Raw genomic sequence first — 25,693 nt, 5'->3', positions numbered from 1 at the left:
GCCATTTGCAATTCGTATTGCAAGTACATTTCCGGTTTTCAGAAATGCATTTCCGTTTCCGCTGCTGTTTCTGTCGCTGTCGCTGTCACAGCCCAAAATTTTTGTCGCACATAAATTTCAGTTTGACAAAAAGCTCACTGAATGCAAACAGTCTTGACTCGCCGCACGCACTAACGTACACACACACACCCACACTTTGACACAAACAGTAACAACATCCGAAATAGCGACAAATGTGCACTTATTGTGCATTCAACCATTTTGGTTACAAACATGTTGATGCAATTTATTGCATTTGCCACATGGCTCAATTGGTTAGCTGGTCACCTGGAAATTGATTCGATTTGATTTTCATTAGCATACTCGCTTGCATTATAAAATGCATTACGCACCGCAACTGTGGACAAGTAATAAAAGTAGCACTCAGCGAATATTACAAAAAATTACCACAGCATTGCATAATGAAATTCAATTATTTTAATTCAAATGAATATATTCATTTACAGCTTTGTTCAAATGCATTTAAGTTCCGTTCAATTTAAGTAACTAGCCGCTTTCTTTTTATTCAAGTGACTGTACTAACCACAATTGTATGGCATGCAGCTGCAGCTTCCATGCAATTTTTTGCTGTCAGGCACGCCCACTTTTTGCCCACACAGCTATCCGCAAGTAGCATGTTCAATAAAAACGAGCATAACCCATTGGTTTGCTCTTTTTTTTACCGCTTTTGACATTTCGTATTTTACAAAAATTTCGCACCTGATTTTTTTTGTTTTTGGTTTGGCGCGCTTGCAGCTCAAATTTCGCTGCGCTTAATGTATTTTCATATGTGTTGGCAGGCTGTAAAAAATATTAGCACGGTTTTATCCTTGTATCATCTCTGTTAAGGCCTTTGAAATACTGCTGAGAGAGTTCTCATGCTGGCTTTACAATTGTACGATGTACAAAACGCTTTTTCAACTTTAATTTTGTATACACTTGTTAAGTTTGCTTAACTTAATTGCCGTTATGTTAAGCTTTATCGGTTGCGTTGCGCCAACTTCTGTGTCTGGCTAGCTTATGTGAAGCCTAATAAATATTTATTAGCTGCGCAGTGGCGTTAAAGAAAAATTAAATTTGTTTTCATTAAGCCAGACAAATCGTTTAGGACAATGAGTAAATATATGCTTAAGACATTATTTCTCTTTTGGGCCACACGCGAAAATGTGTTCAAAATTAAAAAGGGTGTTGTCCTTGGGGGCTGTTGGTGCTGCCAAAACATTTCACGGGCTTAATTGTGTGCAAGCCAAAGACAAGTAACAACAACAACTAAAAGAAATAACGTAATGAAAAAGTTTTGGCCCCCGCAAAGAAAGGCAACATGCAAAGCGCGATGAACGCGAAAATCTGTAGAAAAACGAAATGACAAAATTAAAGTAAATATGCGCGGCAACAAAGACAAAGTAACAACACAAACACACTGGGGCTAAACAGAAAGAGACGGGAATAACAAGTAAACAAAATCACAATTAACTGAGAATGACAACAGCAAAATATTAATTCTTAGAGTGACGAATTTCGTATACACTATGGATGACAGTTGCGCAGTTATCGATAAAAAATAACCAAATCCTTGTCTTGAATAGTATTGATTGCAAACGTTGAAAAATATTTTGCATCACTCAATAACCTCTTCATGTGATAAGAAAAAAAAATAAAGTTGGGAGTCGCATATATGTATGCATGTGATAATAAACAAAAGGTCGTCAAGCATAGGATAGACATCGGTTAGCTTTTTAAGTGTTAAAAATAAATGCCACGCTCTGAGAGTGCGTGACAGTGAAGAGGGCACAGCGTGAGCGACACATAAAATATTTTAATTGCTGCACCCATTTTATGATATTCAAAACCAAGGAACAAAGCCAGTGAAAGCAAACAAATTTATAATAAATTTAAGCTTTAAGCCTGCAAATGCGATGTCCATAATCTAAATGAAACGCAATACATTAAATGCCGTCAAATAGTGTATTGATTTGATATAATTTTTACGCCGCTCATAATTTAAATATTGTAACGTTGTCGGCATTGCTTCATAGCCTCATTGAAACCCTGACAAGCGCTCAGGTCGCTATTCTCCTCGCTGCATTTGAGAAACTGTCGTATTTCGTAGGCACATGGACCTTCTTCGACAAGTTCGCTGCGTGGGTGCTGTTGCGCCGGCTGCGCTGCAGCTTGAGGTGCCGCCTCGGCTGCCTGTCCGCCACCGCGACTGAAGGCACCAGTGATGCCCGCGCCCACAGCATGACCCACGGCCGAGCCAACGGCAACACCTGCCGCTGTGGCAGCCATATCTTTCATAATATCTCCAGTCTTACGTCCCGTGCTAGTTGCTGGAGGTGGAGCGGGCGCTGGTGTCTTATTAGGCTGCACTGTGGGCAAGTTGCTTTTGGTACTGCGCGTGCTGCTGAAGCTACGCGAGGCAGAGGCGCTTCTTGGCGCAGCATTACCTGAACGTTGACGCGGCATTTCGGTTTCGAATCAGTTAAATAAATGAAGAAACTGTGATTTGAGGTTGGGTTGTGCTTAATTTCAGTACCAAATATTGTGAAAGCTTTAGGAAAGTGTTCAAATTGACTAGACAGTCAGAGAAAACTGCGTGTGCAAGTTAAGGCATTTAAAATGCACAAACAATGGTGTACGATATTTCTCCAAGGACTTGGCTTGGGCGCATTTGGTCCTTGTTAGCTTTTTAACTGCAAGCCAGCTAATTTATATTACATTGGCAGGGCAACCAAATGGGAATATGCTTAGCACGGCTAATTGCCAATGTGCATGACCAAGAGCCACCTGGCGACGGAGCGTTGCAAGCCCCAAGTGCTTTGGAATTCTGCGTGGCCGTGGCAGAATGGCTTATTAGGCAAAGCAACGCGCTAATGCTGCAATGCAACTGAAAGCTCAAACTAAAGTAAGTTTTAAAGCATTCTGCAGAGCGTCAGTGTTAATTTAAAAAAAGAAAAAAGAACTTTTAGCCCTCGTTGAAACGTAACGGAAATGGATTAATTACCACGTTGCATGCAACGTCTTTCTTTTAGTGGCACTGCGAGTAATGAAAATACATTGCTAAAATTAGCCAAACTGTCAGCCAAAAATGTAAACTGTACTATATATACAAATGAGTGGAAATGTTGTTTGGACACGCAGCACGAAGCACCCAGCACCAAGCGCCGAGGCAAGTGCTGATAGCGTTAAAGTTGGTGTTAGTGACAACACAGCAGCTAATAGGGCACAGAGAATATTCCATTGAATTATAAACCAAAAACAGGAGGGTGGGGCAGCGAGGAGGACAGCGAGCACAGAGAGAGAGAGAGAAGGCAACCGAAATGACGCTTGATTGATGCTTCATCTGACGGCCCAATACGCTTGCCAATTTATCTGGCAGCCACTCTATGCGGTCATGTTAATCAGCGATATACAATTTGCTCGCTACCCACTGTATCTCTCTCTCTCTCTCTCTCTCTCTTTCGCTCTTGGATTGTATGGTATGTTATGAATATTTTAACAAATTATGCTTCAGCGCGATGTGCGGCAGGCGATTGGTGGTGACAGCAGCTGTGCCTGGGATGGATAGAAGCAAGCATAGCGTACTCTACCACAAATGCTAATTTCATTTTGTTTATTGTTTTGCCAACAATCTAATTTGCCCCGCTGCGGCAAAAAAAAAATGTTTATAAATCAATCAACATCGATAATGTGGTGCAAGTATGCTGACCCTGGCCCAAGAAGAATTGACTTCAAAGCTACTTGAACGAATAGGCTACAAATACTTTAAGTTAATGTGCAAGTTATTCAATTGCTAAAAGCCGAAAACGTTCGCATTAATTTGCATTTCTTATAATATGGCAAACATTCTGCATCATTGAATGTTAAGCTATGCCAAACTCTGGGAAGAGCATATGAACTAATCGTAATTGTTATTACATATGCCAGACATGCGGAGTACTTCCGCCGCATAACATTATGCATAATTCAATTCCTCAATTACAAGTGCAATTTCTGGCATATTTGCTGTCGTTAGATTTGTAAATATGTACAAGCACTTACACATGCACAACATAGAGGCATATACAAATATTACGTATACGTCGTTGGCCGGCAGCAAAAGTAAACGAAGAGAAAAATGCAATTAAATTTACATTGCGGCGCTCGCATTGTAAACTTTTTGTAAGTACGAGGCAACTTGGTTTTGTGGCTGCCACATGCAAAGGGCCGCATTCGAAATGCGGTAAATTACAGTTAACGATTTTGTAGCACAGCAATTTGCTTTATCTTTAGATTTCTATCTATGGCTTTGTAAATGTGGAGTTGGCGTTGGCGTTGGCGTTGGCGTTGGCGTTGGCGTTAGTGTCGGTTTGTTTTGCATGCCACACTGTGCGGCACCTGCGAGCTGCCACGAGCTGCCTTGTGGTCAGCCTGTGTGTACATACCATATGTATGTTGCCCCATAAAGGTGTTGAAATAACTGCTGCACACAGTTCCTTTGTGTTGCAATCGTTTGCGCGTTTTATGTACAAAGGCCACACCAGGTCAGGCTAGTGCGGGCTAGTGCGGGCTAGTGCGGGCCAGTGCCAGCTGGGTGGGGCCAATTGCCAGCGCATAATTATGTCGATGATACGAGCGCCGTATAATAGAAAACGAGCCAAAAGTTGAACAACACGTGTATTCTGAGCGAGAGAAGTTTCGAGTTTTGCGGTCACAAGTTGGCAACTTTTGGCTGTCTAATTAGAGTGCTGGCTGCTACAACAACAACTAATTTATATAAAATGCATTTTATTCTGGCAATAAGAATAATGCTAAGAGAAACTTTTAATTTGCTGCCACCACAAAACTAAACGTATCTGGGCGTTGCCAATGGCAATGCTAACACTCGTAGAAAGTTATATGCAACATAGTTTTGTGTCCAGAAAAACGCCAAGCTTGAGATTTTATTAGCCATGCTGAGCTTACAACATGCAACACGCATCAACTGTAGTATTTCAGCTTAACGGCAGCAGCAGCAGCAGCAGCAGTAGCAGTAGCTTGCATTTGTTATTGTTGCCTTGTGCTTTGACTAATGATCGCGTGCCAATGCAATGGCAAACTGCCATTTCAACAATCAGCGCTTAAGCCCTACGGACTGGCGCTGGGCAGGCAAACAAATGAATGCTGAGCAGCAGGCACATAAATTGCCCAGACAAAGGCACAGGCACAAGCACAGGCAAAGGACACGGGCTTGTCTCACTGACAAGCCATTTTTTAAGCTTAACGCTGGCCAAGGCGTCTTAATTATATTTACATTCTTTGCATATTATGCTGCGGCGAATTTGCTTCAAAGTCAGTCAGTCAGTCAGTCAGTCAGTGAGTCAGGGAGGGAGGCAGCTACTGTTTCCGCTCTAAGCTACAAATTAATGACTGCACTTTCAAGTGAGACGCTCAAAAGGATGCAAGCGAAGCAAGCCTTCAATGCTGTTAGCAACAGCCGCAGCAGCAGCTTCTTTGTTGGCGTAGAAAACTTTATAATGTGCAGATTAAATTTTTGCGCTGAGTTTGCCACTTTTCTTCGCCTTTTATACAAAAAGTGCGCATGAAACTTTTGCGACGCCGCATGAAAAACACTGTGCTTAATACGCCGTGCAAAAGTTTCAGTTTGCAAAAAATAAATCATGCACACCGTTGACTGCCTACCGAGGCTGCTTCATTGAACTAGACGAAGGTATCTTAACGCAGCCCAAGCACTTGAGGCAACTGCAAGTTACTTTGCTGCAAAATTTATGTGGCCAACATGCAACATAAATCCATAGTTACTGACACTTGAGTTTTATACAAATATCGGTATATAAGCCAACACTTATAACTAGTGGCTGCAGTTATAATTGTAAGCTTGTTATTTATAAAATTTTTTGTTGAAACTGACAATAAATAATCCTCCAGCAATCAGCTTAAAAAGGTTGCAAAGTATTTACGGCCACTAATTAAATGCAAAGGGATTTCATATAATGTTTATTTAATTACGTTACGGGCTTTTGTACATTGCGGTTTCGATAATTGGCTGCGTGCGTTGCGTATACGTGATTTGAAATAATTACAATTTGAATACTTTGCATTTGGCAAAATCAATTTAAGTTCTAGTGCTGTGTACTCAATACGACTAAAGCGACTCAGTTAGAGAGAAAAATAAATATTTTAAAGCTTAATACGCATACGCACGTTGCTGGTATTTTAGCCGCAGCAGCAGTCACGCAGTTGTGCCGATGATTGATATGCCGTAGGTGGGCTCTGGTCTGTGTATACGCGTAGGGAGCTTTAGCAAACTTTGCACATGCCTCTCTGCCCTGCACACACCCAAACACAAACATCGAGTGTCAAAGTTTTCTCTTTTTGTGAGTGTGTGTGTGCGCTTAGCGCGTTTGATGAATTGTTAAAAGAAAATCGCGCATATGTGTAAACATTTTGGTCTATGCGAGGCGTCTGGCACCATCGAAACTGCTGATGCGCAAGCAGAGCAGCTGCTACCTCTGCTTGCTGTTGGCAAACAGGTACGGAACAAAACGCTTGATGTGTGTGTGTGTGTGTGTGTGTGTATGTTGCTTTCGTTGTGGGCTGTGCAACGAACTGTAAATTCTTTTGTTAGCATGAATTACAGTTTGATAAATATTGTTGTTATTAAATGGCATAAGTTAACAATTGTTTTGTAGCTAAATAAATAAACAAGTGAATTTCAAATTAATAAAATCGATTGCAGCTTAAAGTCTTGAGTAGAGTGTTCTGGTTTGATTTTTAGACCCGATACATAAAAACGTACAAAGGGCCATAAGTTAGTCTAATGAGATTTGTGCGTAACAGTCAGGCGTATACTTAATATATATATTTTTACGATCTAGAGAACTCTTGCGTTTAGGTACACATATGCAAAGTTGTTTTTGATCGGCTAATAAACACAGAAGCTATCAAAGTCACAAAAAAATATGTTAGTGAACTTTTTGAAATTTTTTATATATATATCATTTACTTATTTATTTTGATTTTTAAGTATATATGTTAAGTATGTATAAGTTATTGTAATGTCAGCTGCGCCTGACTTTCCACATTATATATATAGAAGCGGTGCTGCTTAGGGTATAACAAATGCAAGAAATAAAAGCCTATAACTTTGGGGCTGGCAAGCACTTTACTTTTAATCTATCTTCCGACTGCTGATGAGCACACACATACACACATACACACATGCACACATATGGCTGCTGTCGGCTTGTTAAGCGCTTGCAAAAAGCGTCCTAATCCTGGCCATGGAAGCCGCACGTACATATGTATGTGCCTGAGATGCTCAAGAAAATCGTATGTAAGTATATTCACATATGCTTGTAAAGCTTACTTACTGTCACACACACCCACACACACACACACACTGGCAGTCGACTACACCCACAATCATACTCATCACATCCAATCATCAATCACACGCCTTAGTGATTCATTGATAAGCTTCATCTTGCCGTTGACGCATTTGGCTTGAGCCCAGGAGTGGGCGTGGCAATCATGTTAATAATGCCGACCATTAGTCTTTGGCCCTACCCCCACCCCCCTCCAGCATTGCCTGGCAATCGCTTTAAAGCGAGAGCACATTGCTAACTTTAAATTGCTTAAAAAAAAATGTATTTTAAATGTATGCTTAGTAAATACGCATAGCACGCCATTTTGTTTATTTTAATTTTGTGAAAATCAATTTTCAAATGTGTTGTTTAGCGTACATTGCTTATTTTTAATGTGGTTATCCGTTCTGCCAGCAACGTGCGATGTAAACAAATGAAAGTTTTTCTTGTTGCCACAAACAGCAGCACAAACGCTACGTGGCGTATAAAAAATGCAAAGTTTTTACATTTACATCAGTTTTTGTTGCTGTTATTGTTTGCTTTATCGAGCTGCTGCTGTCCAAAGCAGGTGCCAATAATGGCACAAGTGTAATTGTTTTGCAATCGCTATGATAACGCTATGAAATCTGTCCCAAAATGAGTTTCAAGTGCTGGGGTATTAAAATCGCACTTGAAGCACAGCGAGTGCTTTGAAGCTGACCCAAAAAAACAAATGAGCGCGATGCTGCCACACAATTCGCAATAAGTGGCGACTTGTTGCACGAATGTGACAAAGGTATCAATGAGACTACGCTTGACTACAAGTGGCAACACTCACAAACACCTGGGGGCGCACTTAATGCACATCAAAGGAAACCAAAGACAAGATTAATATTTAAATATACATTCATTATTTTGCTCTACAATTTGTTTTGTGAGCGCTGCCATGCGCAACTATTGCTGAACTACTTATAAAATTAACAATTTGTTTTTTTTTAATTGACAACTTGCAGATTATGCTGCTTAAGTCATCAGGCTACTTGACTCATAATCATAGCAAAGCACTGCTAATCTTTCAACTGACGCGCAACAATTTACTCGCAGCAATAAATGCTGAGTAATGGCACAGAAATAAAGCTGACAACTGAGATATAGCCCATTGACAAAACTGAAATTATTATGAGCAGCGGCGATAAGCGCCGCAGCAAAGAAAACTTTCTGTCTTAAGCAGCAAAAGCAAAAGCAGAAGCAAACAAAATAAGCATAAGTAATATATACATATTTATAAGAAATGTTTGAGTTTTGCGTTTTGACTTGCCGCTCGTTAAGGCAATTTCCTAATATTTATGTTCATGTTTGTGTTTGTGTCGCAGTGTCAAGTCAAGTTTTGAAAATCACTTCTGTCTCTACATAAGACATTAACCAAAGGTTACTCTTTGCTTCTGCGATTGCATATATGTTAACAATGCAGCGCACACAATAAGCTATGTTCCATATATATATATATATATATAACGTATACGCCTGGGGTTAGTTTTAATAAGCAGTCAGTCACAGCTACAAGCCTTAAACGGAGTTCTCAGAACGTGCCTCAAACGCCACATTGTGAGATTTGATAAAAAAAAAATAAAATAAAAATATAATGCGCATAAGCAACACAAGAAAAGAGTCACAACAACAGAAACAACGAAAGCAGAAACTAAACGACAAGGCAACTTCTGAAGGCTATAAAATAATAATGAAGTCAATTTCAATGACCCTGTTGCTGTCTCTGCTGATTGTTGTTGATATTTTGTTGTAACTAAAGTTGTGTTGTTATTGCGGTTCAGCTGTTGTTCTTCTTATTGCTTGCCGGACAGCAAATAAAAGTGACATAGCGCGCGTTTCATCATTTCCTGCCGCCATTTTATGTGCTTGCCTTTGATTTCACGTCAACGTTAACTCTGCTTTTTGTGCAGGCGCTCAAAATTATGTTTTTTATGGCAATTAGCCATTATTTTGCATTGTTTTTGCAGCTGCAAAGCAGTAACGTATGGCCTCCGGCAAAAAAAAACTCTGGGCTCAGGTGTGTTCAGGTGTAAGGCAAGTTTTGTCAAAAATAGTTCAAAGCGAACTAACGTGATAATTAGTATCTTGTGTATGACAGCTAATGTGGCTTATTAAATGCGCCATTTGAAGAGCACTTTGTGTGCATTAACATGCGTGAGCCGTTCATTATCCTTGAGTCCTGAATGAGCACAACAAGCGTGCTGGAAAACTAGCAACAATAGCTTGAACTTTTGCCTGCTAGACGATTTTGCTGAATAAGTGCAGCTTAGGCGTCTGCTGGGCTTCATTACGCTTGATTTCTTGTGAACTGACATGCCATATATAGTATGTTACACTTGTGGGAGAGATAGATTAAAAGAGTTTCTGCTTCGTTAGGCAGCTTGGACGCGCTGGCAAGGCTTCGTGCTGGCGTCAAAATGCCTTGTGTGGTGCGGAGAGAGCCAGGGCGAGGGCGCAGACACACACAGCATGAGCATGAGCAGTCATACAAATGTTCTGGCGCGTCATAAGCGCACAATAGAATAGATGGGTGGTGGGTCGGATGGATGGTGATGATGCTGTAAACTAGGTGGGCGGTGTTGTGCGAGCGACAGGATGCGGTTACGGGATGTCAACAGCGTGCTGCAGTCGAGTAACCGTGGCAACAGCCGTCTGAATGACAGACACCTTTGTAAACAGCCGCAGGAGACACAGACAAACAGTCGGATGGACGAACAGACAACGGTCGGAAATACAAACAAAGCACACACACGCACACACACGCAAAGGCACGAGTGGTCAGCATCTAAAGTAAAGAGCTCAGCCGCATAATGAACTGAGCATGACTGACAAAGGCAACTGTACCATGTTGTCCCAAGACCGACCTGTTGATGAAGCACCAGCTCGTTCGCACAAAAGCGAGCAACACTTTTTACACATTCGCCAAGTTGATGCAATTTACGAGCAGCAGCAGCAGCAGCAGCACATCAAGCGCCGCGTCACACGTCCCAGTGCAGAGCATTCAGTAAGCCATTTAAAAGCTGTCGTTTGCTGCCCGGTTGCGCTTTACCGCAAGCTCAACCACACTCCGCTGCCCGTCACCCGCCTTAACCTCTGCGGCACAAAACCGCAACTGCCAGCCACCCAGCCAGCCAGCCTGCCAGCCAGAGAGCTAGCCAGGCGAGCAGGCACACAGCACTTGCTTTGGTTTTGAATAATTGACCAAAAAACAGCAGCTGACCACAGCAAAGCAATAGCAACAGCAAAAAGGGCACCAGCAACAAAAGCAAAATGAGTAAACAAAATTTATGAAGCACAACCGCAGGCTTAAGCGCTCCACTCTATGCCTTGTTTATGATTTAAATTCTATAGAGTTCTTTCTGTTGCTCCTGTTGTTGTTGTTGTTGTTGTTGTTGTTGTTGTTGTTGTTGTTGTTGCTGTTGTTGGCTTTCTCAAATTGTTTGCATTAATCATAGCCAGCGATTGATTATGAGCCGGAATGAAAGCGAACGCTAACAAATCCAACGCACGTAGCTCATTAACTTATGCATGCAAATATATGTATATATTATTTGCCTTTATTTTTTGCCACAAAGGTACAATATAATACACATAGCCAGAGCGGATGTTGCTCTTTTCACGCCTGACTGGCTACGGAGCCAGCGCCAAGCTGCCACAAAAATTTAACCACTGACCAGCGCCAACGCAAATGTCAATAAATTCATATGAAGTTATCTCTTCCAGACAGCTTAATGCGTATTTTTATAGCCTAATCTAGAGTCAAATGCTGTGCGTGTGTTTATGAGAATGTTCGCAGTCAAGTGGAATTTTTTGATATTTCAATACAAGACTTACCACAAGTCCCTGAAGTGATGAGGCTTGGCCTTGTTGAGTGGTCAAGGAGCTAAAATGAAAATAAATACAAAATGAATTTAAGGCAAGCCCGGCAAATATGTTTTTTAGGGCAAATATGCTCTTGTTGCTACAATTGAAGTGTAAATTTCATTAGCCAACTTATATTTTTGAAATATTTCGGCAACCCTTTATAAGTCTGTTGCCATGACAGCCACGCTGGCTGCTGACAGCATTTTGATGAAGCCAATAAACTCAAAGTGCTCCAGTCAGTGCCACTGAATGACAACTGGCAAGCAGGACTAAATAAAATTGAAGTACCGGAGCGAGCTTGGCAGCAGCCGTTGCCGACATGGCTACAATTTAAATGGCACAAGGCAGTTTTATTGAATCTTAGCCTAGCTGTGAGGGCCCAGCACAATCATATGGCAGATTAGCACAGGCCGCAATGCTGGGTCAGAGTGCAAAGCTTGTCTAGTGCTGTCAAAGTGACAGCAATCAATGATATTGAGCAGCGACAGCAGCAGCAGCTCAGGCTAAGCAAATACACATTATTCTGTCTATTGCCAGATATAAACTTCAGCCTGCTTGTGCCAATAAACACACACACAGACAGCCACACACACGCCCACATGCAGGTGGCTAAAACAGAACAGCTATCCACACTCAAGCTATTCAATTGCATTTTTGTTTGCTTTTAGTCGCACACAGCATGGAGATGCTATAGACCAACAGCCACCCACCCACACATACACAAATACATTTGCAGATAACCCCAATGCATTTTTTATGTCATTGCATACGTGATTTTGCATAAATTGCATAGCACGAAGCTAGCATAAAATATGCATAGTTTTTATTGCTTTATTTGCGCAAATATTCAAAGCAAATGCAAAACAAAATTTAATATGTTGGCATACCGTGCAATATTTAAGCCAAACTAACACCCGTTCAATCTAAGCTCTAATACAGTTCTAGGCATAAATAATTAAGTTAGGAACGACAGTTGCTAATAAAGCTCAAGTGATTGCCAACGCTTGATTAGGGTCAATCGGCAATCGAATCGGGAAATTAAAGCACCAGCAGCAAAATTGACAGCAAATGACAACTTGTGTCTCCCACTGTGGCCCACGAGCTCAAACATAGAAATGCAAATGTATATCGCGAAGAAGGAAGAACGCTTGGCAACCAGCAGCCAACCCACACCGCTTTTAGCATTTCAATACATTCGGGCTGTCAGCGCCTTATAAACATATAAATTCTTAAGTAAATGTACTGTTAAGCCGCATTATAGACACCAAACTGTGAAAAGGATGTGTGTGTGTGTGTGTGTGTGTGTGGGTGGGTGGGTGAGAGAATGGTGCATGCTAGGACAAGAGCTGCTACAATGTGGTATAGCAAAGCTTGTATCAAAAACATTAATGCAAACATTATGTAACTTGAAGATAGCGGTGAGACTGGGAACTGCAAACGGGAAACAGTTCTTGTCTGCTGGCAACTGGAAAATTGTGCAAATAAACGCTATTGAATTTGCAGCTTGACGGATACCGCTGGCTAATAAATGACAGATAAACACGCAGCTGGACAGCAAGCAGCAAATATCGATTACAGCACACACGACAAGCGAACTGGAAGAAAGTCTGTCTCAGACAGCAAACGCTCAAAAAAAAAAAAATAAATAAAATAAGAGCACGCCCAACTTTCAACAAAAATTTAGCGCAACTTGAGCCATAAAAATGAAAACGATTGCCGTAAAAAAAATTGTACATTGGGTTAGGCAAACGCCAACCCAGCACCACCCACAACACCAGCCCCAGCACCAGCACCGGCACCAGAAAAATGTCAGCCAAAGATAGCAGGCAGCAGCAGGTGAACAAGGCTGCTGTGCATCTTGGCTGGGCGCCACTTAGTGGCACTGACACTCGCACAGCAGTGGCTCCAATTTGAATGTGTTTGTATGTATGCCACGCAAAAAGTTCATGTGGATGCGTCGGGTGCTGTACGTTTGGGGCATGACAAACTTTTGTATCACATGCGGCAACTAGCGGGTAGCACAGTATCTAATTTGCAGCAGGCACCGCTGCTGCCGTCAAGTGTTCCTGGCGCTTTAAGTATTCTTCAGAAACAACCGAGGTGCTTTATTCGGAAGCTGTCAACTTCAATATACACTTTTATCAGGCAACTGACAGGCCTAAAACTTAAAAATTATTCATTGAATTCAGCAACATTCGAGTTAAGATTTAAGAGAGAGCTGGGCAATATTCTCTAAATTATCAACTTATACCAATTTGTTAAAAAAGAAATGAAAAATTTTTCGGTATGTTCTGAGACGGTGAAAAATAATGTAGTATAATCGAAAATAATGTTCTTCAAAGTAAATAGTCAAATAATTTTGTTTTTATATAAGTTTAGAAAAGTAAATATTCTAATATACGAACGAAAGAAAAAAAATGTATGCGCTAAAAATAATTACGCGCAAAAGTTTAATCCACATTATTTTTGGAATATAAGTTTCCCAATCTTTGGGTCAGAGAGTTTTTGGGAGATACCCTTATTCATTTTAAATGTTAAAGTGTATTAAAAGTTGGCGAGTCATAACAAATGAGAGAGTTTACAAAAACGAATATTTTAAATGCTGGGATATATAAACTGAAATTTTTTTTCGAAAACTTTACACATTTTGTGAACAAATCGTGAATCACTTGACAAAGGTAAAAAACAGCTTGAGCTAAGTTTAAATTGTTTTCTACAGTGATGACTTTTGATTTAAGTGCGCAAACATTGCAAGGCAAGACTTGGAAGGCAGGCTTACTTACACACAAAGCTGCTTCCTTAGTCAGTGTTAGTAAATATTATTGCTGTCATAGAGCTTTGACACGCATATGCTTAGTGCTTAGCTTTAACCCGAGGCTATCGAATCATGTAGATGACAGTTATGTATGTGGCAGTGGCAACTAATGTGCTGTGCGAGGACATTCAAGCACTGACAGTGCGTGTGTGTGTGTGTGTGTGTGAATGTGTAAATTGCTTGTAGGTGCGTGCGTGTGCGTATCTTGACATTGATTGCATGAGCATGTGTCTGACAGTGTCCCAACGAGTTGAATGCTCGCAATAGTGCGATTTTAATTGAATGATATGCAATACCTTTGAGGACAGAACATAAGCATGGCATTAAGGCAGCTTTAACTTTTCCGTCTGTCTGTCTGTTTCTTCGTCTATTCGTTTGTTCGTCTGTGTGCCTATGTGGTTCTGTGCACTTGACATGTTCATGTGTGGTTGGCCAGGCTGCGTATACGATTTAGTGGCGCTATAATTGTCAATGGTCCATTGTGCTGTCGCTTGCATGACCCCTGAGATTTGACATTATTGCCGACCAATAAAAACAATCACATAAATTGCCTTTGAATCATTTAGATAATACAAACAGCAGCTTATCAATTATGCCTAGTGATGTGCTTTTTTATTATGTACCATGTGTCGTACTTATTTGAAATTCTTGCAGTGTGATTGCGCCCGCATAATTTTCTGTTTTGCAGATTTAGTGCGTGGCTATGATATTTACGGCAATTATTCATAAGCTCGAGCTGTCACATCTCTGACAGCGGACAAGAACGCTTTATATTCATACATACATATATCGTTTTATTGATATCTGAGCAGGCGAAGCGCAAACAAAAGCGGAAGCCAACGAGACAGCAGCAGGAGGCGGAACCAGTGGCACTGATGGCTTCATGCTTTGCCTGGTATTTGTGTTTGCTTTAGCTGCCTGGCTGGCTGGAAAATCAATAAATTACTGTATTTAATATAAAGCAGCTTACTTTGTTGGCTTTGCGTTTAAGCAATATTTACTCATTGGCATTTCAATTAAAAAGCAACTATAATTGCTCATAGTGCGCACTAAGCTATGCATATATTAAATTATATAGCAATTGCCATGGCTTAAAGCTAGTCTGTTCACACACACACACGCACACACACACAGACATACATGTTTTTGTTGCAATTTGACAACTAGTAGGAGTGGCAGTAGCTGAGACAAAGGAAGGACTTCACTAAGAAATTAATTTCTTGTGCAAGTGAAATGTAATCGGAGAACAAAAGACGAAAAGCCTTGGCACAGAAAGAACCATCAACTGAGCACCAAAGACCAGACGAGCTCTGCCTATTTGCAGCTTGTGGCAATGCTGCAGACTGCATTTTTTGTGACACAAACAAGCTCTTGCTCTATTCTGTTCTATTCTGCGCAGAACTTGTTCTTGCTCTTGTTATTATCGTCAAGCAACACACGGCAAGAGAATCATATGTATGGCATAAAGCAAATGCCGGGCATAAGAATAAGGCTACAGCAAGAAATTGAAAACGGAAGGAAGCAAACACAACACAACACAACAGAGCACAAGCAAGCGCATGACATGCAAAATAGTCAAACAAACAGCCAAAGCAACAACAACCAAAGCAACTACAATAAAAAGGAGTACATGCTCATATGAGCTACGCGATGGCATACAAGCCTTGACGCCTTTAGTATCACAGCAAACTCGACAAACGGCTGGAAAATAACTGCAAATGCGCTGATAAGCGAGGCGTGTACACAGGATGCAAAAAGCCATGCTAGCGACAAAGAAAATCTGCTAAAATATATATAAAGCTTAAGTCACAGAATGTCTTCAAGACTAGCTTGTACTCTACAAACTTAAAGCTCGCTCCATCCCATTTAAATATGTTGACAATGTCATGCTGAAGTGCGCTGAAGTCATCAGGCATGCGCCTATTAAAGCAAAAATGCGAGCTAATGGCCCAACGTAACGCACAGAGACATGAGCAGTGGAAAATAAAAATCAATAAAGACCATTAAAATGCAAGCTAGCAAATTAACAACAACAAGCATTGCTGCAATTGCGCCTGAGGCCCTTGCCTTGCCCAAGAATGTTAAGTTCAAGCAACAAGGTTGCTTATGAAGCGGAGCGGGCACTTTCATATGCAAGTTGCGTTTGCGTGCAGCAATCGCACATACTACTGCATAGTCTCTGCAAAATCGTAGCTGGGCTTCCTAATCGATGACAAAACGTTACGCGTGCCATTTAATCAAGGTCGGCGGCAAATTTATGGATCTTGTTGGAGGTAAGTTAGTTAGAATGCTCGCATACATGCAAACATTTAAGTGTGATTAATGGCATAGGCCCCCGCAACATTTGCAATCCTGTCAGCCAAAAACTGTGACATAATGTGTGCGATGGAGAGATATACATGCATTATATTTTCCAGCTGGTTTTCATAGGTGGAGGCGTTCAAATTGCGCAGACAAAACTATTTTAAAATTAAATTAGGTTACTTTAGACAGGCAGCGTGACATTACACTGAACAAAAATTAACACCGCTTTACTTCTTTGACACTTTTAATTTGTGCAAATTTTCTGCAATATACGTGACATGTCAATTATATTCATTCATATTTTTCCATTACTACTTAATGCACTTTGTCATTTCTATTGTTCATCAATTATTCACGAGAGCAATTTGCATTTAATGCCATGCTTTGTTGCAAGTGTCATAACGGTACACATACACAAAGACTTCCCCCTGTGTGAGCGTGTACACACATATAAGGCATAGGTCATGCTCGTACAGGGGGAAATCTTTGGCAATGACATACCGAATTTATATTCAAATATATTTGAGCTTTGAATGCTCGCTTAAATTATTTCAACAATGAAAGAGCCTACACACACGCAGACACACAAATTTATATATTAGCTTATGAATTAAAAACGATAAAAACCTGTTGTTGATATAATGAAAAGTCATAATAAATATTTGTTAGTGTAGACAGAAAGCTACATTTGGCTTGGTTTACCTGGGACTTACTTATCAATGCCGATATTTATCTTACGATTTTATTTTAACCCATTTACTTATATTTTGTTTATAAGCAAATAGTCTGATAAGCATGCATATAACGCGCTTAACGAATCTTAAGCTAAAAAGCTATTGATGTATATATAAATCAAAACATTCTATTCTCTATTTATTATAGCTCACATAAAACTTGGAACGAGATGCTTGCTTACAGTTTGGAAAGTTTTCTTTTAACATAGCGGAAGATTAAAAATGTTATATGTTGTTGTTTAATATTGTATATTTCATATATTAATATTTAATTAATTATAATTCATAAATTCCCTTTCAATTTCCCTAAAGACTCAAAAATTACATGTCAAGGTGTCAACACATTTCTAAAAATTTGCATAAGCGTAAAAAGGCACAAAAATATTACTACGTCTTTAAGTTGACTTAAAGTCAATAAAAACGAAAGATAAAAAAAAAAAAAAACAAAATAAAACTGTCAACTAAAATAAAAGGATAAGCCTAAAAAATTCCCTAGAATAGGGGTTATGTAAACTGTTAGGTGTTTGTAGTGTATTATCATACTATGATTAAACCAATATTTGAATCAATGCAAGCTCAATGAAAAAATAATTATTTGCAAAAGATTATATTGCATACACCCACCAACGGTCAGCCGTGGAAATGGAAATAAATGAACGCACTGCGCACTGTTGATTAAAATAATAAAATGATAATATTAATTTAAGCTGCAATTCTTGAGCAAGAATTTGTACAGAGCAATAAATATATTTAATTGGGAAAATCAATTTGAAAGCACAACATGAAACCAAAATTATTTAACTTGTATAAATAATAATAGCATTGACATATATTTAGATATGACTTTGTAGTATTATCATTTCAGTGTTGTGTCAATGACTTTTTATACTTTTCATTTAATGATGGCGTCTGGCGCCGTTGTTACCGTGCAGCATTGTTGATATTGCGTATACGCACGGCTGGCCGCCAAAGGCAATAAATGCGCAATTAAAGCGTCAAATAAATAATTAGCCAAACATTTCGCACTGTTAATGTGTGTTGACTGTGCATACACGCAGGTCGACCCGCGTACCTGTAGTGTGTGTATAACACATTGGTATGCAATCAACTTGCACAAAGGCAAACAAAAAACACACAGCAATCTGAGCGTTCATAAAATACAACACGAAATTCTGTTTTTGGCACTAAAGGCCAACAAATCACATGGCCATTAATTTTTATTAACTAAATCTCAACGGAGCACTTCAAGACCACCACAAAATGTTGCCAAAACACCAAAACTAAAACAAAAAAAAAAAAAAAAACAAATACCGAAACCGAAATAAGTAGTAACGTTAACTTTTGATATCTGAACAATGGCCAAGCGACGTGCGGCGACGGCGAAGGCGACGCCGAGTCACTCGTACTAAAGAAAAACGAAATCAGCTTATCAGTAACGTAATTAAGCGGCGATAAAAATAAACAACACGCCCTCAACCCCCCCGCCAAACACTCCATATACTCTGAGTTGACCGGCTAGAAGCGCCGCTACTTTGTTCTACACATTTCTGCTGCTCACTGCGAGCGGGCAGGGGAAGTTCGTTGATAAGTGCAGACTTTTGTTGGAATATGTGTGTGCACACGTACAATGTATCTTAGGTAATATCAATTTAGATTTGAATTTAATTTATTTACACTGCCAAAATTTATAGGGCGAACTAAAGTTTATATTTAGGGCGGCAAAGTCAATGAACAAATCATGACAAAATGTAACTAACATCAATTAAATTGTTTACCCAGATTGTTTTAAATCTTTGAGCGAATCTTAAGCTTGGCTAAATTTATAAATTTGCTTCACTTAGTGACGGCTATCTCTATTGCTTTCTTTTCTTTTTCTATTTATCCATACAGACAGTTGATAGCGAGCTGGCAAATTGCTTTTACTTTCATACTTCGTGTGTGAATCAACTTTCGTTTTGGTCTAAACTGTCAAAATACATCAATCAAATGTTTGCCAGTCGATAAGATAGACTTGACTCTATTGACTCATTTGCATTTTCAAACTGTTGTGCGCATTTAATTAAAAGCATGCAACAGACAAAACATAGCTGCATTCAGCCTGGATTAGTCACTATCTATAACCATACAGCAAAGGCTGGCTGACCATTTAATACGTGAGCCGCAAGCAATACTTGTCAAAGCTGTCACACACCGTTGCTCAACAATGCAATGGCGCTTAGAATCAGGCAGCGGCAGCGCCGCTTAATTATCATAGTTGTGCAGCATATTGAACTTGGTTGGTAGGTTGGTTGGCTGGCTGACTGCTGCTGCCGCTGCTGCTGCTGCTGCTGCTGCTGCTGCTGCTACTGCTGCTGGCTGCGTGCAAATTACAGTGCCATTGACATTGCCGTAGCTTGGCAGCTAACAGCTGCAATTGTTTTCAACTAACTATTGTGCACTTCTAATAGCAGCAGCTATGCCCCCGGCGAGGCGTGTGTTGTCCGCTTGCTGTGTGAGCACAAGTGGCAAAAGCAAACTAAACAACTAATAGCAAAGCTTTTAATTGCTTGCTGCTGCTGTTTGCAGTAATATTTATAACAATAAATATATTTAATTAACATTTGCATAGCTAACAATTAGTCAAGCATGGTAATCCAAATAAGGAAGAAATATCAGTTATTAAAAATTAAGCTCTGCTAAAATATTCATGCCAAGTGCTTGCAATAAAAACGGAGTTAAGGTTCAATATATTTCAATTAGCAGGCAATCTTAGCTTTTGCATTAGGCCAGCAATTACACAATCAGCTGAATGATGGCTGCAATTAGAGCAGACCCCGATCACGCCTACAGACACGTTTGCAACTAGCCGTAACTGTAGTCTCTCACTCGCGACTGTCTTGCCAGACATAGCCTCTGATTAATGGCACCACACACACACACACACACATAGACACAGGCACATGTGCATGAACAATGTGCATGTTGTATGTACTTTGGCCATTGAAATTACCTACATGCTTTGGCTGTTGCACCCTTGAGACATGCTCGAACTAACCAAGGCGAGAGGTAAGTGCAGCTTTGGGATAACAGCATAGCCAGAGCACTTAATTCCGACATGTTTCGGTTTGTTTTGGCTTTGGGCATCGGTTTTGTGCTAATGCCCAATCAAAACATAAATAAGCCTGCCCGCTCTGACCACGACACACAATGGTTTGTGCGCAAACTAATTTGCAATTTAATTAAACGCTGCTGCAGCCACAGTCAACCACCCATACACACACACACACACACGCACACACACACACACTCACAAACAGAGTCAATTCGATATCGTATACTCGCAAATAAGGCAGTAAAAGATAATGCGTCTATGAACTTGAATTAAGTGCATGACAAGAAGCTTGTCTGCGAGTTCAATGATACCTGAAAAAGTTTGAAAAAGCATTTAATCGCCTAGCAAACGAGCTTAGTGTTTGTATCTTTAAACTCATAAAGACAGTGAGTGCAAATAATTGCCCAGTCAGACAGACAGACTGCAACGTTGTTTAACCGATAAATATCAGCTGTGTCAAGGCTTATGCAAATTGCGTCGTCAACTGACCAGTGCTTATGGCTAATCGCTATTTACCAGCTGCCCAGCTGCTATCACATGCAGCAGCAGCAGCAGGCCAAAACTTTTTTAAAGCTGATTTTGCAAAATGCCTGCTGCGAAACTTTTGCACAAGCACTTAACTCTTCAATGAGGCGTAACCAGAGCTAAAGCAGCTCAAAATACGCCTGCACAGCAACAAAGTTTGACTAAAATTCCAAAAGTTTAGCCACTTTATCTCAACAGTGTGTATTATTAAAACTGTATTTATGTGTTTAATTATAGTTAAGTTATCCTGATTGATTCATGCTTGCGTAAGTCTCTTTTTTCTCGCTGTGTATGTGCACTTGGGTACTTGGAAAAGTTGAGCGAACTAAAGCAACAGCAGGCGAGATTGCTCAACATTGTCAGCTTTCGTGTCTGAGCGCTGTTGATGAGCTGTTGTTGTCTAGGCCAGCCGCAGCGAAGTACGCTTAAATTCGCAATTATGGCATTTTAATACACCGACGAGACATAATTGCCAATTCTCTATGGCTGTAAGTGTGGCCTGCTGCCTGCTGCCAGCTGCCAACTGCCTTCTGCCTGTTGCCTGATGGTGCCGGATTTCCATCAATAATGCGGTCGCATGCGCCACACACCGTGCGTGCGTGTGCGTGTGCGTGTGCGTGTGCTATGTGACAAATTACTGCCAAAGGCGTGCGTGTATATGAAGTGTGTGCACGCTGCGTATACGCAATGTTGGGAGACTGCAGAGCTCAAGTTTGATAGCCGGATCAAATGGCATATCGCAGTATGTTAAGTAAAGTGTTTTCGCATCCCTGATACCTCACGGATATGTTAGCCAAGCCAACCAACTGGGCTAATGGCAAACATTAATTATGCACAAAATTAAGTTATATTATGCACGTTGGAGTTTGTTGTGCCTGCGGTTGCATTCACAAGCGCAGCAATTTGAATTAATCAATTAAGAACATATACCAAATTGCTTGCTTAAATTGTTTAATGATAAAACACATCAAACTTTCAATCATATTTATTTTTTGTTTTTGTTTTCCTGCGACCAGTATTAAATTACAATTTCAATTAAGCATACGCTTACATACGCTCATAAAGTCATTATTAAGCAGAGCTTAATGGCTCGCCAGTTCTGTATATATATGTGTGTGTGTGTGTGTGTCTGTCTGTATGTGTGTCATGCACGGCCTCAGGAAGTTGGGGTTTGCTTGTCAGCAAATAAATTTAAATTAACTTTGATTAAACTGCATAACGGCTGCATATAAAATACAGTAACTATTATTTTTAATAATGAGAAAAAGTTAATTGAAAATTAAATGCTTAAATTGCGCATATATAATGTTTTTTATTAATATTAAGCGCACTTGCTTAGTCATTCCCACAGATCTTTAATTATACGCTTAAGATAGATGTGAAACTGATGACTATCAAAACTATGATCGATAATGATAGAAGCTTGGCTAAGTACTCCAACTTGTTGAGTGAATTCATAATTGTGAAATGCGATTGACTGATGATTCGATACAGATATATCCTATTACACATGCAATTATGCACAGCAGTTTAATCTGCTTCTTTGTTATGTTAAAGCCGCTTATTGCAATGAATTTTGAATGGAATGCTTAGGCAGCTTAAATAGTACTGCAGCTTTGCTTTAAAGTGCGTTAAATATCTAATTAAAGGCCGTTTGAGCTTACACGCATTTCATTTATTAGTCGCATGAATGATCTCTGCCATTTGCTATAAACACAGCGCCAACTAATTAACATAAGTAATTTGCTCTAAGGCTGGCAGTCTGTTGCGGTTGTTGTTGTTGTTGCCATTGCTGCTGTGATTCTGGGCGTAGTAACAAAATGATACCCAAGACACACATTTACATTAGATTCAAATGAAGGCACGACCCCGAGTTACTCACAAATGCCAACAGTTTAAACTCACTAAAGCCCGCACAATACCTGGCCCAATAGCTAATCAGGATGGGGGTGGAGCTGTGTATGTGTGTGACTGCGGTGAGGTGAGGTGAGGTGAGCTGCGCTGAGGGGTGTCGCTCATTTATCTTTGCAAGCGAATAAACACAAAAGCAAAACGCAAACAAAGCTCACACAAAGAAAGAACCGCCGGCTTACATGATGGATTTCCAATGGCATTAGATGCCAGCCAGCAAATGATATTTTGTAAATAATAATGCGACGCTCTGCCGACGTCGAAGCGCACAGCGCTGTCAGCGATAGCGCCACTGCTGTCGCTTGCTGGACGGAAATTAAATTTGGTCACGTTAATTGCCACGATTAGAGCATTTCGGTCATTATGATAAGGCAACGTTACTGCCGCTGCCTGGACATTGACAATGGCATTGGCAATGGCAATAGCGTATAAGAGTACACGGGTGTATGACACGAGCCAATTTAGCAACCTGACTGATCTCTTAGCCGTTGGCATTGGTATGTGCGTGGGCGTGGGCACTTCAACTAATTGGACAGCGTATGTTTTGAAAGTTCACATAGCACTTAGATTTTGGTAACGGTTCGCCATATCGCAGTTATTGGGGGCGGTAGCTTGGCAGCTTTATAGTGATTAATTATAAATTAATTAAGAGCTTATAAGCACTTAGGCGCAAAATGGGTGCATTGTTATGGCAAACGGCAAATGGCAACTGGCAAATGATTATATCGCTAAGCCTGACGCTTCTCCCGTGCGTATGCGTAATATTTGCAAAGAACAACAAATGCAAAGCTTGAGGTAGGGCAATGTGTAATAATAATAGCCAAAAGCAGAGTATTCTGATAACAATAGTCTACCAGATTTATTGCACATACGCCCCGTTGATATGTTGCTTCTTGCTTTATGACTGCATACGGGCCATTTACAAGCAACAAAAAAAAATATTCAATAAATTTTACCTGCCTTATGTATTTTATTTTTTTGTAGTAAACGAAATTTCCAACGGAAAGCTTGCTGGGAATTCAAATAATAAAACAATATGCTTGGACAACAATTCATGTGCAATTTGTTTTATAAATATTTGGAAACTGAAAAGATTCTGAATTGGCCGCACTCTGCAGCGACTTGATGGCAACTTGAGGCACGCGCAACAATAATAATCTGCACATCAGTTGCAATTAGTGTAAGTGCCCACATGAATTGTTTTACATCTCTTGGCAACGTTCTTGTTTCACTTTTCATGTTCAAGGCTTTCGTCGTCAGTGGTTGGCATCATTTCAAAACAAAAGGAAACAACTCTTGCTTGCCCTGGCTCTACTGTCTACCGTGTGGCTCAGCAATTAAAACCAAGACAGTGCGCGAATGCAAATGCGAGCACGAATACCACTGTTGACGCCTTGCTGAGTTTTATTTGGTTTTTGGGCAATTAAGTTCTACCCGTTGACGCAGTTAAGTAAAAAGCTGCACACATGTGCGCATATTTTATACGATACATTTAAAAAGCTGCAGTTGCCAACTAGGCAGCCAGGCAGTCAAGTAAATTCCAACAGCTGCAAAGTATGCCAAAAGCTGCAGCTTCTATATACTTAGGTACTTGTATAAGCATATCAATGGTCTCTTAGCAGCTATATGTACTTCTCTGAATGTATTGCATTGCACTCAAAAAGCATTTTCAATCAACTTTTTATGGCAATTTTCATTGCAGCTGCTGTGAGTAATGCAATGATAAACTTTGCATTTACTACTTTCATCACAGCATCTTCTCCTGCTGCCCAGCTGGCCTTTCGAATCAGGAACTTGTTGAGCAAATATTTTTATACTCATTTTACTGAAGTAACTATTTTAAATGGCAATCAAAAACGAGTTTGCTGCTACAGAACTCATTTGATTAACCTAGACTTTTGTGAGGTGGGACAAATAACTGCGCAACACAGCAAAGTACTTACAGCTAAAGCAACTAAGTATTTGCTTCCCTATTGAATTTGCTAGTATTTTTAGAACACAATAGAGAGCATTAAGTAGCAAAAAAAAAAAAAAAAAAATGCTCTGATAAGCCGTAAACACAACTAGAGTATCGCCAGCAGCTAGCTGTGAAGCTGTCTATGAGTGTATACTATTCATAGTGATTAGAGCACAAACAGTGGGAGATAAATAGAACTGAGAACGCTCAGCTGCTGCCTGAGCTAATCTTAATCTAATGACTAGCAAGCATTCATAAACTTACATTAGGTCAACGTCTGCTTGGAGAAACCTCGGCGCTGTCTTGTCCCAGCTATTTGCATAAATTACTTAAATATAATTTTTAAGCGATTTTCCAAGAGTAAGAAAGTTGTTGAACAGGTGCCAAACGTTGCCGCTGCGCTTAACGCACAAATAATATAATCACGCGAGACAGCAAAGTAAATATATATTCTACACAAACATATTTATTTATGTGTATTCTAAAACACTGTGTATATATTGTGTATATATATATAGTTAATATTTGTATTTGTGCTGCTAAAAAATGCTGACGCACACCCAGACACAATTACTTTGCATGGAAATTCATATGATTGTTTTAATTTAGTATTTACTTCGATCACTGGAATATGGTGTTTGAAATATATTTGTGTTTTTACTTGCTACGCACAACAACAGCATTTAATTTTTCATTAGCACAAACAAATTTTTCTGGCTTTCGTTTCCTTTATTTTTTTGGACTGAGCAGCTAACAATTGTTTTGATTTCAATAATTTTCTTTCTGTGCCACAATCATTTTCACGGAATTATTTAATTCAGTAATTGAAATTTGCACACACTCTTCAGCACTGCTGCTGCTGATGCTGATGCTGATGCCACTGATGTTTTTAATTCACTTTCAGTTTCGCTGACCGTTACGCGCAGTCAAAATATATTTTAAATCAAAAAACGAGTAGCTGTGCGTTGGGTGCGTGAAAATTGCGGACGCATCGAAATTCCGTCCGCCTAAACACTTGTCGTTGCCCTAATGCGCGCACGTTGAAACTTTAACTGTAAACTCGGGCACCCAACCGACCGA

General features: G+C 40.0%; 2 protein-coding genes across 3 annotated transcripts in view; both read right to left on the bottom strand.

Moving 5' to 3' along the window:
* Nucleotides 1-25,047, bottom strand: part of LOC108604331 (5-hydroxytryptamine receptor 1) — a 44,508-nt gene extending 19,461 nt beyond the window's left edge. For both annotated transcript variants that reach the window (XM_017993757.1, XM_017993758.1), the window contains exons 1-2: nucleotides 24,878-25,047; nucleotides 11,247-11,295 (exon numbers count right to left, since the gene is read on the bottom strand). The gene's annotated coding sequence lies outside the window, so the exon portion shown is untranslated. The remainder of the gene's footprint in view (nucleotides 1-11,246; nucleotides 11,296-24,877) is intronic.
* Nucleotides 1,975-2,600, bottom strand: LOC108604332 (coiled-coil-helix-coiled-coil-helix domain-containing protein 10, mitochondrial-like). Its single transcript, XM_033294048.1, has one exon. It carries the CDS (start codon nucleotides 2,503-2,505, stop codon nucleotides 2,041-2,043), a length of 465 nt encoding a protein of 154 aa, XP_033149939.1. The 5' UTR covers nucleotides 2,506-2,600; the 3' UTR covers nucleotides 1,975-2,040.
* Nucleotides 25,048-25,693: the final 646 nt, after the last annotated feature.

The sequence above is a fragment of the Drosophila busckii genome, chromosome 3R, assembly GCF_011750605.1.
Source record: "Drosophila busckii strain San Diego stock center, stock number 13000-0081.31 chromosome 3R, ASM1175060v1, whole genome shotgun sequence".
Classification (NCBI taxonomy): Eukaryota; Metazoa; Arthropoda; class Insecta; order Diptera; family Drosophilidae; genus Drosophila; species Drosophila busckii.
Note: the sequence above shows the minus strand (reverse complement) of the source record. Positions and strands in the feature narration are given on the sequence as shown.